Raw genomic sequence first — 19,388 nt, forward strand, 5'->3', positions numbered from 1 at the left:
GATGTGCAAGAAGAGGGCGGAAACAGCGCCCCCCTGTGGTGACTCAACAGCACCGCGTTTTTGTTTTTATTTTCCCGACTGCATTTCCCAAAGTTGAAATAAAACACGGAGGCTATACATTGCGCTTTACTTTGTCTTGCAGCTTACATTTAAATATCATAATCCTTAGCAAACAGCGGTTCATTCATCTTAAAAAGTTCAGACGGCAAAAAGGCAAATCAATAAATTACTGTACAGCATTAAATATTTACAGAATTCTTATACTAACTAAAACATCAAGGAGCAGAAGAACAGTAATCATGACAAAATGCATTGAAATAGTGGACCGTACCACACAGTAGATACTGGAATTACGAGAGATGCATGCTAGACATGCACTGTTCAAGTGTTAAGTTACTCCGCTGTTGTCAAGTGAAGAAACAACCAGGTAAAGATCAGACTTCCTAAATGTGACTTAAATTATTTAAAGAAAGTTTCAATTTAAAAAAACAAAACAAAAACAGATGTCTTTCTCAAGTACCAGAAATGAAATTTGACTTTTGTTTGAATCAAACGTGATGTAAACAGCTTCGTGGATGAACTGCCATCATCGCCCCGGTGCAGAGTCATCCGCAGCTTTTCGTCCCTTTCATCCTTACTCAAGTCCTTGTGGCTGTACCGCGTACTTGTGAGGCAGGGTCGTGGTAGCAGAGCTGGCTCCTCGCTACAGAGTTGAGAGAGATTCACTCGTCAAAATTAGCGACACTCCAGATCTGACTGTCCGCACCCTGCGATTCCCTTTCTCACCTGATGTCTGAAGGTCAGATGTCTGAAGAACTTGCTGACCTCACCGGGTTTAAGGGCTCCCGCGGTCTTGCTGCCATCTCCTATCCACACAGTTTGCCCTTTGGTGATAGCAGCTCTGAGGCTCACACACTTGACTATGTAAGTGCTGGGGACAGAGTTGGGCATGGTACTGGAGGACACTGTGATGTAGGATGCGTCTTTCTGATGGTCTTGGTAGCGCACTATCAGTGAGGAAGAGTGGTCATTCATTAAAAAAAGTACAGAGTACAGTACAGAGAGAGGTTCTGTTCTATGTTTCTTTTTAAAGGCACGGTGGCGATTACCTGCAGATGTGACTGCTGTGTCTGTGGTACTGGCGAGCTCCAGCAGAACTGTGGGATATGTAGGATGGAGCAGGTAGAGCTTTCGAATGAGAGGCTCTGCCACGGCAACACCCGGCGACACCTATAAACAGCCGGAGAGCACATTTAGCACAAAAGACTCCTTAACAGAGTCGAGCACAATGGAGTAAAATGATCACAGAGGGCTCCTCTTCCTGGGTTCTCATTAACCTAGCAATTCTATCTGAGGAAGACTTACGGTTGTCTTGGTAACATTCTTCTGTGCTTTGATTGGATCGCTGGCCCAGAACAGGAAAGCGGATTGGCCCGTGGACGTGGAGATTGCAGAAGTTTCTAAACGAAGATGGGGACACACGAACTCGGCGGCCCACAAACGGGTCCCATTCGCCCCATCGATGATTAATGTCTGAAAGACAAAGAAGAGGAGGAAAAACCACCAGTAAGATCGGAGCAGATGTTACATGTCAGCAAAGTAATTTCAGCCCTGAGGGGGAAAAAAGCATGAAAGAACCTTTGGTTTGTTTGTTTTACCTTCATGACTCCGTTTGATGAATGCTGAATGAAAAGATCGAGGATTCCATCGCTATTGAAGTGTCCTGCCACTGGTTGACTGTGACATACAAATAAGTATTTTAGGAACGCATATTTTTCTAGTTTTCCAAAGGATGGGACAGATGTTTTGGTGGAATGTGATTTTAAAAAAAAAACAACAACAAAGATCGGGGCATGCAGCTAAAATGAAGTCAGGGAAACCATATCTGACTGAGTGCTCTTCTCTCTAATGATTTTGCATTAATCACACGATTACCACACAGAAAGTTGCTAAAACAACAGTTACATGAACTATTGAAAACTTCAGACCACCTCATGGCAATAGTAAGGCGCCCCTCGCCAAAATATAATTTTCAAGCACATCAGTTTGTTCAAACCTCACCACCCTCAAGTGGTTGCTGCAGGGGGGAAAAAATAAACAGGACTGTACCTTTGACTGGAAGCTGTTTTGTAGGTCCATTTCTTTCGCAAATTCTTCTGCCGGAGCAGTAACTGTACGCTGCCTCCATACACCAGCACCCAGTCACTTCTGGTGGAGTTCAGGTTCGAAGCGGTGTCCAGGTTGTTGTGGTTTCTGCCAAAACCAGCCACAAGAGGGAGCAGGAACCTGGCCTGGTCATGGTCACGTGGGCTAGAAAGGACACAACAAAGATCTGATTTTGACTTATTTTAGACAAAAACATATATCTAGTAATCTGCTTTCTACTTTAGTGCCAGCTGGTTAAATGTATTTGGTATTTAACAAACAAAGAAGAGTTTGCACATTGAAAACAGATCTATGCATCAATAGCAGACACCCACCTGTAAATTTGTATGATGGAAGAGAAATTGTCCTTCTTCATGCCCTCCCACCCTGAATCCTTCTTTCGAAGCGCCTGAGTTTCGGGCAGTTTTCCAGTAGCCTGAAAGTAGATGTCTCGCAGGGAGACGGCCTTCACATTACCTAAGGGAACACACGATGACACAAGGTCCTGTGAAACCACCATTAAAATAACTTCAAGGGTCACTTCAATAGTTCTTAAATGAGCTCCTCAGAATCAGTTGTTGTTGTTCAATAACTTTAGTATATTTAATGAAAATATGCTTAATTTTATCTGATTATTTTCCCAGTTAGAAAGCTGTGAATGTCCTTCAAGAAGCCCGGAGAACTATTCCTGGCGACTACTTAATGAAATCATAAGAAATCTGCCTAAGACAGATCAGGCTGTGTTGTAGAATAAAGGTGGTCATACCAAATTTTGACTTTCAAGCTGGTTAGAAAACTGTGTTTGCCTAATACAGGATTTCCGTGTGTTTGCACCTGTTTCCCATTTTGCTAGAAAAATATTATAATATGTGTCGTTATAATCAAAACTCTTGCAATATGAGCACACAGAAAAGCTCATGGGGTGATTCTTTTTGGAGCAATCTTTAAGTATTTAAGCAGTTAACCTCATGGTAGTGAATCTAAAAGAAGGAATGAAAGAATAGGAAAGAAAAATATTCCGCTCTTCTCCCCTCTGCTCTTCTTCCCTTTTCTGGGAGGCAGTGGAGAGGTAGAGCGTACAGCTCGATCCGGCGGAGAGGTGTTGGAAGCCAGATCGGGTCCCCCCCTTCATCGCAAGGGGGGACCCGATCTGCCTTTCGTTGAGGCACACAACAATGTGTGCCGCTAGTAAAGTTTCTGAGCTGCTTTTCCTCATAACAGCCACCCCCCAAGATTTTCTCCATTTAAAGCAGCATTGTCAGGGATTGTAACATCTAGTCCTTTTACTGAAACGTCACCTAGACCAAACAGGATGTAGTATACTCCTTGTTGTGTCTCATATAGCCAGGGACCAATCAGCGTCCCTTGGGCTGTGACGTTGAAAGGCACAGCACGTCCGAGTAACGCTCCCGTCTCTCCAGAGATCAAAGTCAGAGAGAGATCGAATTTCTGAAAATACACAAAGCAGCAAAAAATAAATAAAAATACAAGCAAACTGTAAATTCTTCAGCTCGTAATGATTGTTAAATGAATTAGAATGAATGAATTGTGCTTACGTGAACACTACAAAAAAAAATAATGCTCTGCAAACTGTAACATGCATCAATATAGCACATGAAGAAATAAGGGAGGCTGGCATACATCATCCGCTGGCAGGGTGGCTACAAGCAGATCTGGGTGTGAGTCGCCCTGGAGGTCTGGAAGTAACACTGCCTGAGATTCAATGCTCTTAATTGATGATGACCACAGCTTCCCACCTGTGGAGGGAAAGGAAATATCTTTGAATGCTTAGAAATGAATACTTGCAGTTGATTAATTTTATTTACTTCTGCACAGCTGGGACAGCACTGAGTCCGACCTGTGGTGCCGTTGACAGCCATGATGTAGGATTTGCAGATGAGGAGGCACACGGGCGACGGCACGGTGCTGTACTGCAGACCACACTGGATGTACATCACAGCCTCTGACATGACTTTTTTCCACAGCACCTTGCCGCTGACGGCAGAAAGGGCCACTGCACTGTAAACTGGGATGAAGCGCATACACCATGTGTAAATATCAAAGAGGTTACAGAGAGAGAAAGCACACAGAGTCATCTTCAATGACTTTTTGCTGCCAGTGGTAGTGGATCACTGCACAAATTGTATGGAATAATGAAGGACTACATCCAAATTCTTCAACATCACCTCAAATCAACAGCTAGACGGCTGAAACTCAAATGCAGTTCAGTGTTCCAAGAGGTCAATGATCCCAAACACACATCAAAACCAGTTTTGAAATGGATAAAACAGGTTAACATTAGGCTTCTGAACCTCAAATCTACTATCGACTACACTTAAAAACCCGGGTCCATGGTTGGAAACCAACCAATTTAAAGGAACTCCACCAGTTCTGCAGAAGCCAATCAGAATGAAGCCAGAAGCAAAATAAATATACACTTGTGCACACGGTTCTTTTTTTTTTTTTAAAGTAATTAAAGATGTGTGCTGTACAATTATTCCAGCCTGGAAAAAGAAGAGTTCAAAGAAATCACTGAAAGCCCAAAATTACCATGACACAAATGCTCATGATGAGTAAGTAAACTTCTGATCACAGCTGTGGATGGGTACCGGCATGAGGCTGCAAAGATATTTACATATCGCACATACTTTGTGTGGTGTGGGTCTCATTGGTCGATTCGGTAACACCCAAGAACACATCCTCCACTGAATCACCATCAACATCCCACAGTGCCAGCGCGGGTGGCGTGACACCTAAAAAGAAAAAAACATGAACACCACCCACTAACAGAAGCAATGTTTCATGTGTAAACAGAGCATGTGATGGGTAGAAAGATGTTTCACAAGCCTGTGTAATGACAGGTGGAAAATTACAGGGTTAGGCACTTTGTCTAGCCTCGACGACTCCTGAGTAAGCCTTATTATCGTGGCACCACTCACTTTAGATATCAGCAGAGGAGAGCGAGTTCTTATCAAGCACTGGCTGTTTATTTTTCCTAGTTTACTCTGGAGCTAACTACAGGCCTACTAATCTGTATGCTATGTTACATGATGGGCATTAATAAAAGAGTCCCTAAATGTGCATTAATGTTCTTACCTCCTGTCCCTCCCAGTGCTTTCTCCCACTGCAGCCTCTTTTCCAGGTCTCCCTTCTGGCATGGAATCAGGAACGCACAGAGCAACACAACCACTGTGGCACACACCAGAGGCACCAGAAAAAACGCACTTCGGATAGCGTTCTTCACCCTCAGCCTTTTTTGTTCATCAGAACTGTGAAGCCCTAGCCCAGCACCCCCCATTGCTCCAGGGCCCCCTCTGTCCTCCCTCTTCCTCTCTCCGTCCGAGTCCCTGTGGCTCCAGTACTGCACTCCCTTCATGTCATTCCTGTCCTGCCTGGATTTGCTGGGGAGTCGCTCCCTCCACTCGTCCTCCTCTTCGTCCTCGTCCTCGTCTTGCACCCCGTCTTCCGCGCCGACAAGTCTTCCAGATCGGCCGCCGCGCAGCTTGGAAGACCCCGTGCCCAGGCAGCTATCCCTGCCGAGACCATTTCGGGGGTAGTTGAGCACAAGGTCATCCTCTTCGCTCTCGTCATCACTATCTGCTTGGGTGAGAGGGTCATACTCCCCGAGCTCCGAGCCCTTCTTCCCTGCAAAGACACACAGAAACTGCTCATTAGGAGTACACTGGTTTGAACATGACAGACAGATTCAGACAAATGCTACAAAACTGAACAGACAAAAGTACAAAAGAATAATGACCCAAAGCAAACTGCGAAAGCAACCCGAGTTTCTCAACACAAACAAATTAGATATTATTCAATAGCGGAGTCAGTCACCTGATCTAAACACAATGAAGCACCTATAGAGGAGCTAACAAAACTGAAATCAGAGACCCACAAAACAAGCAGCGACCAAACGTGGCTGCAGTAAAGGCACGACAGAGCATCTCAAGGGAGAAAACACAGCATTTTGTGACGTCAGTGGGTTTTAGACCTCAGGCAAATAGTGACTACAAAGGATTTTCATGCAAGTATTAAAAACTATACTTATATTTAAACGTTAATTTAATATATAATATACAATAATTTTGAGCCTCTGATGTTTGATTACACCACTTTACTACCATACTGTAGAGGTGGGCAGAGGCAAAACTAGAAAAATAGTGGATCTAACGCATCCACTTAACACACTGGTTACTGCTATAACTACACGTTTCTTTTCCAGCTATTTATTTATGAGTGACTTATGTATGTATATATATATATGTATATATTGTACTATTCTTAGTTAGCGTATTGTCTGTCTTGTCTTAATGTTGGTTTATAATGGAGCACTGTAACAAAAAACAATTTCCCCCAGGGATCAATAAAGTATTCTGATTCCTGTATTTTGAGGCATTTTTTTGATTGTAGCCCCCCTATTGCACAATAACACACTTAAAACAACAATAAAAAATAAAAATAGTAATAACACGATGACGTTAGCTTGGTTATTTTATTTCATCAATGCTTGTCAGCATTTTTTTTTCACATTACAGATTTCTTTAATTAAATAGAAATACCATTAGAAGAAAGAATGGAAAGAAGAACAGAATAGAATAGAAATAGTATTACCGTAATACAGGCAATGATGGGCATCACTGTTTCCAGTAGGATATTGTCGCCAGGTCTGAGCTTGTATTATGTATTTGTCATGATTTTTTTTTAATGGTGAACTGTCTAACAGCAGGTTGTTAACATTAACGAGCAGCTAGCCGTCGTTCAGCACCACCACACAGCGCCGTCAACGTGCCGCTCTGACGCTGCACTACACAAACAGAAAAACTGCGGCCATCTGATTTGACTAGGATTAAAAAATTGGCACGAGAAATTGGCAGAGATAAAACGGAAAACCTGACAACTGCGTATGACAAGCCAGTAAAATCAAATGACTTCGCTACATTGAGAAGGCTGAGAAGCGAAATGGGAGAGCACAGACTATCAATGAAGCTAAGCTCCGTTACGTCTGCACATTGGTCTGATAAATAATACAAATCAGTGCGGCATCTTACCGGGCAGTTTGAGGGCACGGGACAGCGCTGCAGCCATTTCTCCTCTAACAGAGCCGACGTGAGGTAGCAGTGATGTACGAACCCACAGACCCACCGAACCAACAGTTTGGCTTTGCGCCAGACCATTTGCATCATGGGACTTGTAGTTTATGAGGAACTCTTGTTTTGCGACGTCTGTAACTGTACATATATATTTATAAACAGTGTAAAAACATCATGGACATTGACTACATGCTAAATTTGAAATCATCACATCATTTTTGAACGATATAATTACCCTATAGATGATACATGAAGTAAATATTTATGCGGCATATTTATTTGCTATATTTCGCAATATCGTTGTGTTCTTTTGCACTTTGGAACTTGGGGCATGCTCCCCCACGATGTAATTACCATACCTAACACTCCAATTACAAGTTTATTACCTTCGGTAATATATGTATGTTAGTGGAGAACAGCAGCTTTTTATTTTGACAGTGTTTGGGACTCGGGGAAGGTCCTTGTCCCACGAGGCATCTCGCAAAGTAGGCGAGTCACCTCAGCAGGTAGACCTGTGCCCTTTCAAAAATTAATCTCGTTAATTGTACGAGGACACGGGCGTCACCCCGCGTCGTTATTTTCCTTACTCATCAGTTTAAGGCATGACCCAACTACGGTGGAGGACGGGCATAGACCACGTACACAGGCACTCTCTATTATGGTTTCAAATATAAGTTTCCTCCATTGCGTTTTTTTAGTTTCTGTCGAATTGTCTTATTTCCGTGAGTAAAGAAACGATCGATTAGCCAGATTCTGACCCTTTTAATAGTTATATGCAATGTTTATGTCGTAAAATCGCTGCGCTATGTGACACAAAGGATCATGGGTATGCAGGTATGCGCGCTATTCGTATTTCGTCAAGACTAATCGATCACAGATTTATTACGGTAGCAACACGGTCGTGTTTTAATTGTCTTTGTGTGTATTTCGAAGACGACAACGTTAGCTATTTCGAATCTTCTATAAAATATCATAATTCTTCAAATAGCCATTTTGGATTTTGGCCCAAATCAGTTCCCGTAGTCATAGCCCCCAAGAAATCTCAGGCGCGCACGCGCTTTTGGAAAGTGTGTGAGAAAATGGCAGACGTCTCTCTGGATGAAGTTATACGACAGCGCCGTATTAACGTCAAAGCTGCAGCGAAAAGGTATTTTTTGAGTGTGGGGAGACTGGTGCATGTGTGTTTATTAAGGATTTCGAAACTTGTAGTAACATTTCTAAGCGCATATCGAAAACTTAGTGCTGCTTGTAGCTACTCGACAGTCGTAAGCTAACGTTAGCATGTTACAGCTAGCAGCGATTACGGGCTGAAAGCTAGTCTAATAGTGGCTTCAACAAACTGTAGGCCTTCACATTTGAAGCCATTCATATTGGAGACAAAGAAAACGCAGTTTAATCTCGGAACCACTCTCCGCTTAACTAAACAGATTTCTTTGTTTAAGTCTTTAAATTGCTCGTCTCTTTCAGCATTTTGTTTGTAGCTTCACTCGTCAGGCTTGGCTAACTAGCACGCTAGTGCTTTTGTTGGCAACAAATCGTAGTTTTGTCCTCACGTAATGAACAAATGTGGTAGCTGGAATGGGTAAAATTTTCCATAATTTTCAATAATCCATAAGTTTCCATAATCATCTGAGAAAAAAAATCATATTCAATGTGTTTCTAGAAGTGATTGTAACGTGGAAGGTATCGCCCTAATGCATGTTGTTGTGTTTGTGTTGTTGTTGAACCTAATGAAACCTTGTTTTTCTCAGGCCAGCGTTTGGACGAGGTTCAGGAGGAGATGGGAAAAGTTTTGATGCCAGACAGAAGATTGGAGTTAATGATGTGAGACAGAGGCTTGGAGGAGGCACAGGTAAGGTCCAGCAGATCAGTGGGTGTAAATGTTACTTTGTAATGAGCAAAGTCATTGTCTTAAAACTCTCAATTTCTCCCCTTAGGTTTTCAAGTAAAAGATGCCAGAGAGAAGCTGGGGCAGAAAGATGCTCGTTTCAAAATCCGTGGCAGGGGAGGAGCAGGAGTGGTGCAAGATGCACGTCAGATGATCAACTCACGCAAGCAGGGACAGAGTCAGTTCACCGTCTCTGCACCGACCACACTAAAGACAGCAGTAACACAACATTTACAGAGCCAGACGCTTGTGCCGCAGATACAGATACACACCAACAACAATCTTGCTGGTGTGAATACAAGGCAGTTTGGTTCTAATGCACAAGGACCGAGTCTGAAGGCCAGTGCAGTACCACAGCTGAGCAATAATGCAAGAATGATGGATGCTCGTGATAGGCTGAGCCTCAAGAGGAGCATTGGAGGGACACAGACACAAGCAGCAGTTGCACCACCTTTAAAGATAACTAAGACCATCCAGGTGAGAATAAATAAATCAGGCTTGTATGCTTGTAGAAATATACAGTCAGAACTTCCTTAAGTAATGTATTATGTTTCTTTTTCCAGCAACGTCCAGTAGGGATGTTAGGAGGAATACGTGCCGCTACACAGGTAGATTAGTTTCTCTTGACATATTTAAATGTAACAGGACATTTAGAGGCCATTTCTAAAGATTTAAGATATCATACTAAAAGGATTACTTTGTTTTTCTACAGCCTACTCTAAATGAGCATGATGACGCCCCGAATAAACAGTTAAAGATCACAACTGCAAACAATTTGTTACAATCTCGGGTAAGATGTTTCTCTGTGACAAGGCTACATGTGGGCCTTTATACAGAAACTTCAGCGTGTCTGCTGTGCGTACCTACATGAACTAGAGTGTTATCTATCTTGTCTCTTTTTTTCACACAGCCTGGTACAGCAGGCTCAGCTTTCTCCATGTCAGCCCCCATCACCAAGGTGGTTAAGAATGATGCTTACACGGCCCCACGGCCCGCTGTTCCTGTGGCTTCTCCTCGGCCCACTACCAGCCTGGCTGCCACTCGGTCTTCAGCTGCAGCCTTACAGCCAGTCTCTAGGACTCTTCAGCAAAGCACAGCAGAAACCAGTGCAACAGCTCCTCCTCCTCCTCAGGTAAATCCATTCATTTTTATCTGCAGCTCAGTGTGTGTTCTTTCAAATTGTGCTCATATAACTTGTGTTATTATGGTTTTTATTATTATAATTGGTCTTTTGGCTTGATGCAGCAAGTCAGACAAGTTTCTAATATAACAACTGCATCATGCCCCAGACAAAGGAAAATAATTGATTTCCTTTAATTGCTTTATATATAGCTGGGATGTGTGACATATAGTATTGTCACAACACTAGAATTTGAAACTCGATACTGATACCTCCCATTTTCAATACAACATCAAATATTTTGGCCATTTGCCCATAGTGCTACAACAGCAGTCCTGGCAATAAGGTCTTTTTTTTTTTTTTTTTGCAAAGTTAACGTCTTACCAGCCGGCTCACAGCTGGCTACAAAAAAAATAACAAACACATTTTAATAAATTATTGTAAAAGTAGAAAAGCTATTTTATCATATTGTCCACATCTGCCATTTCTTCCCTGTTCACACTGCTCTGCCTCAGTCTGCAGCCCTTCTTCTCCTCAGCTCTGCTCTTCAGGCCCGTCTGATTCTGCTGCTCTGAATTTTACTCTTTATTTTACTCAGATTAGTTCTCCACACTCTGGACTGACATCAAATTCAGAAATGCGAGCTTTACTGATCTCTGAAATTCCTCTTGAAGTGTTATTCAGTGTTAACTACTTCAGCTGTTAGTGAAGGGAGTAGCTGTGTGTCTGTCTGCACCTGTGCTGTGGGATCTTAAATCTTAATTTGATATTTTTAATATCGATTAATACCCAAGTATTGATTTTTATTTGACAATATTAAAAATAACTAGCGTAATTTTAAGATAAAAAATTTAAATCTTCAAGATAACAAATAACTAATGTTGTAACAAAAATGTAGTGGAATATAGACTATGGCCACTTTTAGAAACAGTCCCGCATCCTGCAGAAATTATGCCGACAGTCAAAGGCAACAGCTGCTGTCAGTCTGCAGCTACATTTCTGCCACATTTCAAGATCTGCCAGCAGCCTGTCTTCATACAGACCCTTTAATTTTTACTTGCTCTTAATTCAATAAACAGCTGTCACTTTGTAAAACATTGTGGAGGTAAATCTTTTCTGTTTGTTTCATGCTTAAACTTAAACCACCGTTTAATATGTTTAAAGAACTTTGATTGGCTTTTAACTGTTATGCTCATACTATCCTTGCCTTTTTTGCCATCCATGCCACACCACAATGAACTCTTCTTACATCCGTAGATTTGCACATTTAAAGGGAAACGTGTAACGTGCAAAAGGCTAACAGGTGAAAATACTGAATGCAAGATAGAATGAAAAAAAGAAATTTTTTTTTTTCTTTGGTTGTTTTTGTTTTTTAAACCTGGCTGCAGACTCTTTATCAAATAGACCCCTGCAGTGATTCTGTTACATGTATCAGTTCGATTGATATTTAATGTGTTCACACAATCTTTACATTTACTTGACTGTTTGGTTTTGTCATTTTTCATTTCAGCCTACTTTTAGTCCTTTGGAGGGGACAAAAATAACAGTGAACAACCTGCATCCCCGAGTCACTGAGGAGGACATAGTGGTGAGGAAATTGCTCTGTTTGCCTTTAACCTTTTCTTGTTTGAGATTAAAATGATGTGCAGAGTGCTGTGAGTACCGTGATGAGTCATTCAGTGTGTATTTGTAATGCCTGTCAATATTTGTCCACAGGAACTGTTCTGTGTGTGCGGTGCCTTGAAGCGAGCACGGCTGGTGAAGGTGGGCGTAGCTGAAGTGGTGTTTGTCCGTAAAGAGGACGCTGTGAGCGCATACAGGAAGTACAACAATCGCTGCTTGGACGGTGAGTGCCAAGAGCAAGGACGCACACATGAAAGTCTTCTGTTTAACATGCAGTTTAATGGCTGCTGTAGCAGCGAGATGTTTTGCGAGCATGTTATACATCATATATATAGTGTTGTGAAAACGTGTTAGACTCCTTTCTGATACCGTAGTACAGTTTTCTGGTTCGTGTCAGACTTTTCATAACGAAACCATGTCCATGGTACAGACGTAGCCCCTCGTTTAGAAATAAGGACCTCGATTTGTTTTGATTAGTCTTTCTGTTTGGATCTACCTGGTTCTGCCTCATCTTCACTGGCCGTGCTGGTATTCTCTGTGCCTGCATCCACGTGGTGACTGTAAGCGCCATTTATAGTTACTACATGTTTTTGAAGTCATTTGTTTGATGCAGATTCTGAAATTTGATGTCTGAGAATAATGTATTTCGTCGTCATCTCAGTTTATTTAGAAGGCAAAACCTCAACAGGATCTTCAGCTTTATTGTGAAAGGTTTATGTGGAAAATAAACAAGCCGACGGTGGAGCCACACGTTGGGTTTACCGTCGTTGTTGCTAACGACAACGCGTAAAAACAGTCGCTTATCTGTCTGTAGTGTGGTTATTTTAAATATAGGAGAAAGAGAGAACTTTAAGAAATGAATTTAGCCATTACAGTGACCATGAAAACACTGAAAAAATACTGCAGTAAACAGTAGGGATGGGTATCGTTTAGGTTTTATCCGATACCGGTGCCAAACCGGTACTTTTGAAATGGTGCCGGTGCTTAAACGGTGCTCAAACCGGTGCTTAAAGAATGGAGAACACAAACTTTGTCCAAAAACCTCTCATGTTTAACTGTTTTCCACTTTTTCTTTGGTCATTTTAGCCTTTTTGGCCAGGGTGAAGGGAGCATCTGCCATCAAACAAGAAGACAGCTGCATGTAGCTATGATGATGTTTGCTAGTTCACCTTACATGCATTAATGTAATAACGTGGTTAGCCTACTCAACGTAAATTACACACGGACAACATTAAGCTACTCACGCAGAGAAGAACGGCTGCTGCTGCATCATCATCCGTCATCATTTCTGCTACACTGGCAGGGCTCGGGGCCAGGACTCTCCTCTTCGGGTTTTTGGGGGATGTTGCTAACTCCGGGTCCGATAACAGGCAACCCACCCGCAGTAGATGTGCTCGGTGTGAGGTCTCGCAGCAAGCTATCAAATACGGCGCATTTTTCCGCTTTTAAAAAAAACGCTATGCGTCGCCAGGTGTTTCATCGGATTTGAGGTGTTACCTCCTTTGCACAGTATCACAGTATCAGCTTAAAGCACTTGTTGCAGGCTGCTGAGTTTGCATCTTTTGCTGTGAAGTACAGCTAGACTTTTGACCGCTTCGCCTTGGGCATTTTTAATCTGTAGCTCTGCTCTAAAAGAACGTACGTACCTGGACCCGCCTACTATCCTCGGAAACGTAAAATGATTGGCTAGAATTCAAAGTGTATGACATCTCAGGAAAAAAAAGCACCGAAATAAAGCACCGAAATGTGCGCTGCTTTTCGGTCTGGTTACTACCGTTTATGTCATGGCACCGGATACCGGTACCCATCCCTAGTAAACAGTTTCTTTTGTGACACCAAGAAACAAATGATAGCGTAAAATGAAACGTTAGACATTTTCATATCGTCATCCGATATATATCGTTATTTCGAACAGCCCTAGGTGTTAGTGTGATGCCAAACTTCCTTCACAGTGATGTGATAGACTCATTGCCAGTTATTCCAAGTGCTTGATTGTAGTTCTTAATGCCAAGAGTGGCACAACCTGCTATTAGGTTTGCAGGGCAATAACATTTTCATATCAGGCCCCTTAGGATTGGGTAGCTTCTACGTTAGTGAACAAAGTCCTTATTTGAAAACTGCATTTTGTATTTACTCAGGTTTTCTTTGTGTGATATTCAAATTTGTTTGATCTGAAACATTCAAGTGTGGCAAACATGCAAAAACCTAAGATATCAGGAAAGGGGCAAATAGTTTTTCACAGATCTGTATGTGGTCAGGATCGTTGTGATTGGTTCATTTATGTCATCTGTTTTTTCCTTTTCTTGTCCACCCCCAGGCCAACCCATGAAGTGTAACCTTCATATTCAGGGAAATGTCATCACTTCTGATCAACCCATTCTATTGTGAGTGAGCCCTCGAGGCTTCTTTAGTTAATTTCAAATGAATCTCTACTCAATTGTGTTTGCGTGTGAGACCAGGGTTGGCTCAGACAGAGAGAGGGGACAGTATGTATAAGCGGTCCATGAAAAGGCAGTGAGTCACTGTATCCTCGTTATATGTGACCTTTTGTATAGACAAGGTATGTAGTGTGTTGGGTAAGTGAAAATCCAAATAACAGAACTGGTTAAAATGCATTACAGTGCTGATCAGCATCCTTCTACCCTTCACAGACTTCCTCTGTATAGGAAGAATCCTAAATTAAAGAAATCATTGTTTTGCATATTTTCATTGTGCCATAATCTGGCTTTTATCTACATACTAAAACCTATTAGCTATCCATTCACTGCATTCCTAAAGTAAAAAGTATTTTATTGTGGTCCTCTTGTGGTGCTGTCTAAAGTGAGCGACTCTGACTCCCGTCCCCCTTAAGGAAACTTTCTTCTGATTGGCTACCCATCATTAACAGAAGGGGTGAACATTGTGTGTGTGCGGGGCTTTTGTGCTCACAGCCAGAGCTGTGAGACTTAAATGACCGTGTTGTCCTCTTGTCCCCTTTCACTGACTTCACACAGATTCAGGAATAGAAAGAATAGTTTGAAAACAAACATTTAAAACAGTCTTTTAGCTTTGGTGACCTTAGTGGGCATATTTAATATGAACTGAGGCAAACTGTATATAAGGGAAAGCACCATAAGTCCATTTTGAGCTGGTTAGTAGCATTATTACATTGCTTTTGAAAAACAAGCTATTTGTATTTAAAGAAATGGATGTTATCAAGTTTAACTTCACACTGAAATGTAAATACCAGGTGCTGTTGCTGTGTTCTCCACTAGAGGTCAGGCATGTAACCCTTTTGGCCTAACAGCTGTCTCTTTAACTGAACTCAGTGGGAGGGGACCCCTCTGTGTTGTTTGAACCATTAAAGGACTTAAAAAATAGTAACAACTGTTTGACTTGCCCACAGGCGACTCAGCGATACTCCGGGTACAGGCAGCAGCACAAAGAAAGAAGGTCTGCCCGCCTCCTTATCACGGCCCGCCGGTCAGCGTTCCTCCTCTCAGCCCACTCCAGAGGTGGACCCCCAGACCATCCTCAAAGCTCTCTTCAAGTCCACTACACAGTCGACCTCCACCACTGAGCCTCCCAGCTCACAGGCCACTGCCTTTCGCATCAAGATATAGCCCACGTCTAAAGTGAAAACTCTGTCTGTTCATGTTAGTGCATTCTCAGTGTTCTCATTTCAAACTGTGGTGTTCACATTGACAGCAGCCAGCACACATTCTCATGAAACAAATTTTTACACATTTGATATACATGACTCCTGTGAACGTGAAATTCATCATTCATGCATCCTTGTTTGGGTTTTATCAAAAGTCACCTGTTGGTTTTGGAAACGGAGCGGGGGGAAGTTTCATATGATCTTTTAATCCGATGTAGAGGTGGAGGAGGGGTAGTACCAAATTTAATTGCAACGGGTGTTTGGGGTTTTTTTTTTTGTATATTAAGTGACAGTTTGATTTAGTTTAATATATATCCCGTCATCCCGTCATTGCCGCTTGCCTCCAACTTCCAAAAGAGTAGGAGTTTAAAAAAAAAAAAACCCAGCCCAAACCCTTTGACTAATTGAGGACTGTGTGGTAGTGTTATTCTTGAGAGTTATGTAATATTTAAGGCTGAATATTCATGCAGGTGTGTTCATTTATCTTACCTGTGCTTCCCTTTGGGTTTAATGAGTGTGTATAATGCATTGGGGGAAAAATATATACAGACAAATCAAAAAACCAAACGTCTGTCATGTCTGTTTTATTAGGAAGGACAGTTTGGTTAAAATGTGGGAAGATGATTTAAATTGAGCCCAAAGTGATGCCAAAATAACTGAAAATACCTGCAAATCGGGGACTGGCGTAAGCTACATAATACCATAATAACTTCAGTAAGCTAGCTCTGAAACGGACATGTCAGTTTATTTAGTTTTAACATTCTTGTGGCATCCAGACTCGTATGCTCCGTGACTGGTTTTTGCTTGATGGTCAACATGTTTAATTCTTTCTATTATTACTCCTGATTTGTGTTGAAAGACTGTAATTTACGTTCTACTGCATTCTTGGTATGTAATGCAAGACGAGACAAAGTGGTAGGATGTATCTGAAATGTCACCATTAAATATTTAGCTTTGTAGATGATGTCTGAGACTCTTTGCTTTTCATATCATGATCTCTTTGTTGATTTATGTATCTGTGCTGTTAGGCTTTCTAAAAACAGTTCTGGACTTGTGAATGATTTACAAGTCTGGTGCTGAACCTTTAGCCGTCTTTGTTTCAGTTTTACTTCATAAATACACACCTACAAGTAAAACCAACAACCAAACTATTAAAAAGGAGAGATTCACTCCAGTTGTTGAAATTGGTTTGAGGGAAGCAAAACCATGGAGGCTTGTTTCTTTAATCATTAAATCAAGCTCAAATTTTCAACATACCAACTCAAACTTCTGAGAAAATAACTTAAGTAATTAGTTATTTTGAAATTTTGATATAAAAATTCATCTTCCATTTAAAAAACATCTAAATTTAAAACCCTGGAACAGGCTGGTGAAAAAAGTTATATGACAACATAAACGATAAATGATCCTCAGAGCATTTAGCCTCAAGGTCGAGGCTAAATTTGACCATTGAATTCATTTTTTAAGGTAGGCTGTAATACAAACTAAAAACTAAATGTGTGGGTTTAAAGCAAACACAGAACCTGCTTAGCAGAAAATCTGGGGAGGGGAACGGTACCAAACGGGAATTCAGTTGTACTTCCGGCGTGAAAGGTCACACCAAAATGGCGCCGTCCAAGAAGAAACACGCCAAGAATCAGGCTTCTGTTATTCCTGGAGGATTTACGGGTATTTCTAATTATTACGCCGTTTTTTCTGTACCGCTTTGTCCTCGTAGATAAATGTTTATGTTACGTAACCCGGCTGGTGTGTGTATGAGTTTGTGCTGATCTGTAGTCTGCCATGTCGACAGGGTGATAGCAGACGCTGATGTGTTGTTTTTTCCCGTCTCTCCTCGCAGTGTTGTCCTTACAGTTCAGCTCCGATAGCGGCGCCAGGCACTCGCTGTACGTGAAGGAGCACCGGGTGCGAGCCGAGAAGAGTTCCCACAGACCGCTGGACCGGACTTTATTCGTGCTAAACATCCCTCCATACTGCTCAGAGGTAGCGCGCCTGCCTGGCTGCTCTGTGTGGTTTGTTTGTCCTTCATATAAACAGTAACTACTGCACACTGCCTTTCCTCTCACTGTTTGTGTATGTGTGTGTTACAGGATGTTGTCAAAGATTTATTCTCGCAGTTTGGCAGCATTCAGTCAGTTGAGCTGAAAGACCACCCGGGGTCCTCCCAGGAGGCTGGACCCAAACTGTCCAAGTTCTTCAAACCAGCTGAAAAACAGGTTGACCTGTGTTTCTGCGCAGTTGCTCGTTTGTTTATGTATGTTTTGTAGATTTCAGTTTCACGTTATGTGTCTCTGTCTGTTTCAGGGCTTCAAAGTTGGCTATGTTGTATTTCAAAACGCCTCCAGTTTACCAGCAGTTAAATCACACCCACATGATGTGCCTTTGGTGGTCTGCACAGAGCAGCGCCCAGTCAAAACAGGACTGCAGAGTAAGTAGGCTGTTGCTAAAGTGACACAGTTTAATGTATGAGGCTTAAATAAAACCAAACGAGACATAAAACCGCCCCAAACACAGTGGATGGCTACAAAAAATGCGAAATATAACCAAAGAAGCAAAAGTATCTGCAAAAGATGTGTTCAAAAGTGTCATAAAATACTCAGAGATTTAGCTACAGAGAGTCACTAATAATAAAATGTGACACAAATGACCAAAAATAAGTGTGAATAAGCTTATGAGTGAAAAATCTGTTATAAAGACGCTAAAAGTCAAGCTTAACGTAAATACAGTGGCTACAAATCGATGCCAAATGGGACATAAAGTGACCTAAGAATGAGAAGAAATGATGCAGAACATCTGGAATCATCTGTAACAAATGAGGTGTATGACACGTGTGTTGTATTTTCTTTATGGCAGAGTGGATCCAGCAGTACACAGACTCCTTTATCCAACCGGAGCAGCTGCAACAAAAAGTCGATTCTTTTATGGAAGACTACGATAAGCATAAAGAAGAGGTGAGAACTCTGTCGCTGTTCCTTCAGCACCGCTGACACGTCCGCTCCGCGTAGCTTCAACGTGGGTTTGATGTTTTGTCCACAGGAAGCGGAGCGGCAGAAGAAGGAGGCCGAGGAGGAGCAAGAAGATGAAGAGGGCTGGGTGAAAGTCACGAGAGGGCACAAGGGTGCCAAGGCGCGTCCTCACAGCGAAGCAGCCAATCAGAGGACTCTACAGAGGGAGATAACGAAGAAGAAGAGGAAGGAGCTCTTGAACTTCTACACCTGGCAGCACAGAAACACGCAGAAAGAACGTAAGTCTCTGATATGTTAATGACATTGTTTACATTTGAGGTTGTGAAAGCATTTTATTTAAATAAGTTTCCTTTTCTTTCTTTCTTTTCCAGATATCGCTGAACTAAGGAAAAAGTTTGAGGAGGATAAACAGAGAATAGCTCTGCTGAGGGCACAGAGGAAGTTCAGACCTTACTGAGTCAGCTGCCCGTTTTTTCTTCTCATTTCACTGCTTTTGTGTATTTCAGTTGCATTATAAAGGTTTTATGTTAATAAACTGACTTTATTTTACGATGATTAAATTTCTCGCTCCTCACATTAATGATAGTAAATCTAGTGAAGCACAGTAAAGCTACAACATGAAGTACGGAAATTTTATAAAACAGCAGTTTAAGACTAATCTCTTTCGCCTGAATTTTAAGATCACAATTTTATGATTTTTGTTCAACTATTTTTATTGTGAAGCACAAGTAGACAATTTTATGACTTCATCAAATTATCAGAGCAGGCGCCAGCAACTTTCTGTGATGACATCATAGGTTGATCTTGGTGTATTTCTGCGTGTGTACAGTGTACCCATCTTCAGCCAAATGTCAGAGCTCATCTCAACATCTCAATCCTATAGAGCACCTTTGAGTTGTGCATGAAACAGATCTGC

General features: G+C 41.8%; 3 protein-coding genes across 3 annotated transcripts; 2 read left to right on the forward strand and 1 right to left on the reverse strand.

Annotated features, from left to right (window-relative positions):
• Nucleotides 1-83: 83 nt before the first annotated feature.
• fam234b (family with sequence similarity 234 member B) lies at nt 84-7,304 on the reverse strand. Its single transcript, XM_082530268.1, has 13 exons — nt 7,194-7,304; nt 5,242-5,790; nt 4,794-4,898; nt 4,004-4,171; nt 3,787-3,902; nt 3,444-3,594; nt 2,481-2,622; nt 2,110-2,310; nt 1,659-1,737; nt 1,366-1,533; nt 1,110-1,230; nt 787-1,007; nt 84-703 (listed from the first exon to the last, which is right to left on the reverse strand). Exons 1-13 carry the CDS (start codon nt 7,228-7,230, stop codon nt 635-637), a joined length of 2,127 nt encoding a protein of 708 aa, XP_082386394.1. The 5' UTR covers nt 7,231-7,304; the 3' UTR covers nt 84-634.
• A 946-nt stretch (nt 7,305-8,250) lies between these two features.
• poldip3 (polymerase (DNA-directed), delta interacting protein 3) lies at nt 8,251-16,465 on the forward strand. Its single transcript, XM_082531166.1, has 10 exons — nt 8,251-8,382; nt 8,987-9,087; nt 9,173-9,600; nt 9,687-9,731; nt 9,836-9,913; nt 10,034-10,255; nt 11,754-11,831; nt 11,960-12,089; nt 14,184-14,250; nt 15,252-16,465. Exons 1-10 carry the CDS (start codon nt 8,315-8,317, stop codon nt 15,466-15,468), a joined length of 1,434 nt encoding a protein of 477 aa, XP_082387292.1. The 5' UTR covers nt 8,251-8,314; the 3' UTR covers nt 15,469-16,465.
• A 584-nt stretch (nt 16,466-17,049) lies between these two features.
• rrp7a (ribosomal RNA processing 7 homolog A) lies at nt 17,050-19,021 on the forward strand. Its single transcript, XM_082531597.1, has 7 exons — nt 17,050-17,174; nt 17,347-17,489; nt 17,597-17,722; nt 17,811-17,934; nt 18,360-18,457; nt 18,543-18,750; nt 18,844-19,021. Exons 1-7 carry the CDS (start codon nt 17,111-17,113, stop codon nt 18,927-18,929), a joined length of 849 nt encoding a protein of 282 aa, XP_082387723.1. The 5' UTR covers nt 17,050-17,110; the 3' UTR covers nt 18,930-19,021.
• Nucleotides 19,022-19,388: the final 367 nt, after the last annotated feature.

Source organism: Aulonocara stuartgranti (assembly GCF_965226115.1).
Source record: "Aulonocara stuartgranti genome assembly, chromosome: 4".
Taxonomy (NCBI): Eukaryota; Metazoa; Chordata; class Actinopteri; order Cichliformes; family Cichlidae; genus Aulonocara; species Aulonocara stuartgranti.

Coding starts and splice junctions, on each gene's coding strand:
- fam234b (XM_082530268.1), bottom strand. CDS start 7,230: ATGGCTGCAGCGCTGTCCCGTGCCCTCAAACTGCCCG. Junction 4,899..5,241: donor AGCACTGGGAGGGACAGGAG/GTAAGAACATTA, acceptor TTTTCTTTTTAG/GTGTCACGCCACCCGCGCTG. Junction 3,595..3,786: donor CCACCCTGCCAGCGGATGAT/GTATGCCAGCCT, acceptor GTGTATTTTCAG/AAATTCGATCTCTCTCTGAC.
- poldip3 (XM_082531166.1), top strand. CDS start 8,315: ATGGCAGACGTCTCTCTGGATGAAGTTATACGACAGCGCCGTATTAAC. Junction 9,601..9,686: donor AGATAACTAAGACCATCCAG/GTGAGAATAAAT, acceptor TTCTTTTTCCAG/CAACGTCCAGTAGGGATGTT. Junction 12,090..14,183: donor CAACAATCGCTGCTTGGACG/GTGAGTGCCAAG, acceptor GTCCACCCCCAG/GCCAACCCATGAAGTGTAAC.
- rrp7a (XM_082531597.1), top strand. CDS start 17,111: ATGGCGCCGTCCAAGAAGAAACACGCCAAGAATCAGGCTTCTGTTATT. Junction 17,935..18,359: donor AGTCAAAACAGGACTGCAGA/GTAAGTAGGCTG, acceptor TCTTTATGGCAG/AGTGGATCCAGCAGTACACA. Junction 18,458..18,542: donor ACGATAAGCATAAAGAAGAG/GTGAGAACTCTG, acceptor TTTTGTCCACAG/GAAGCGGAGCGGCAGAAGAA.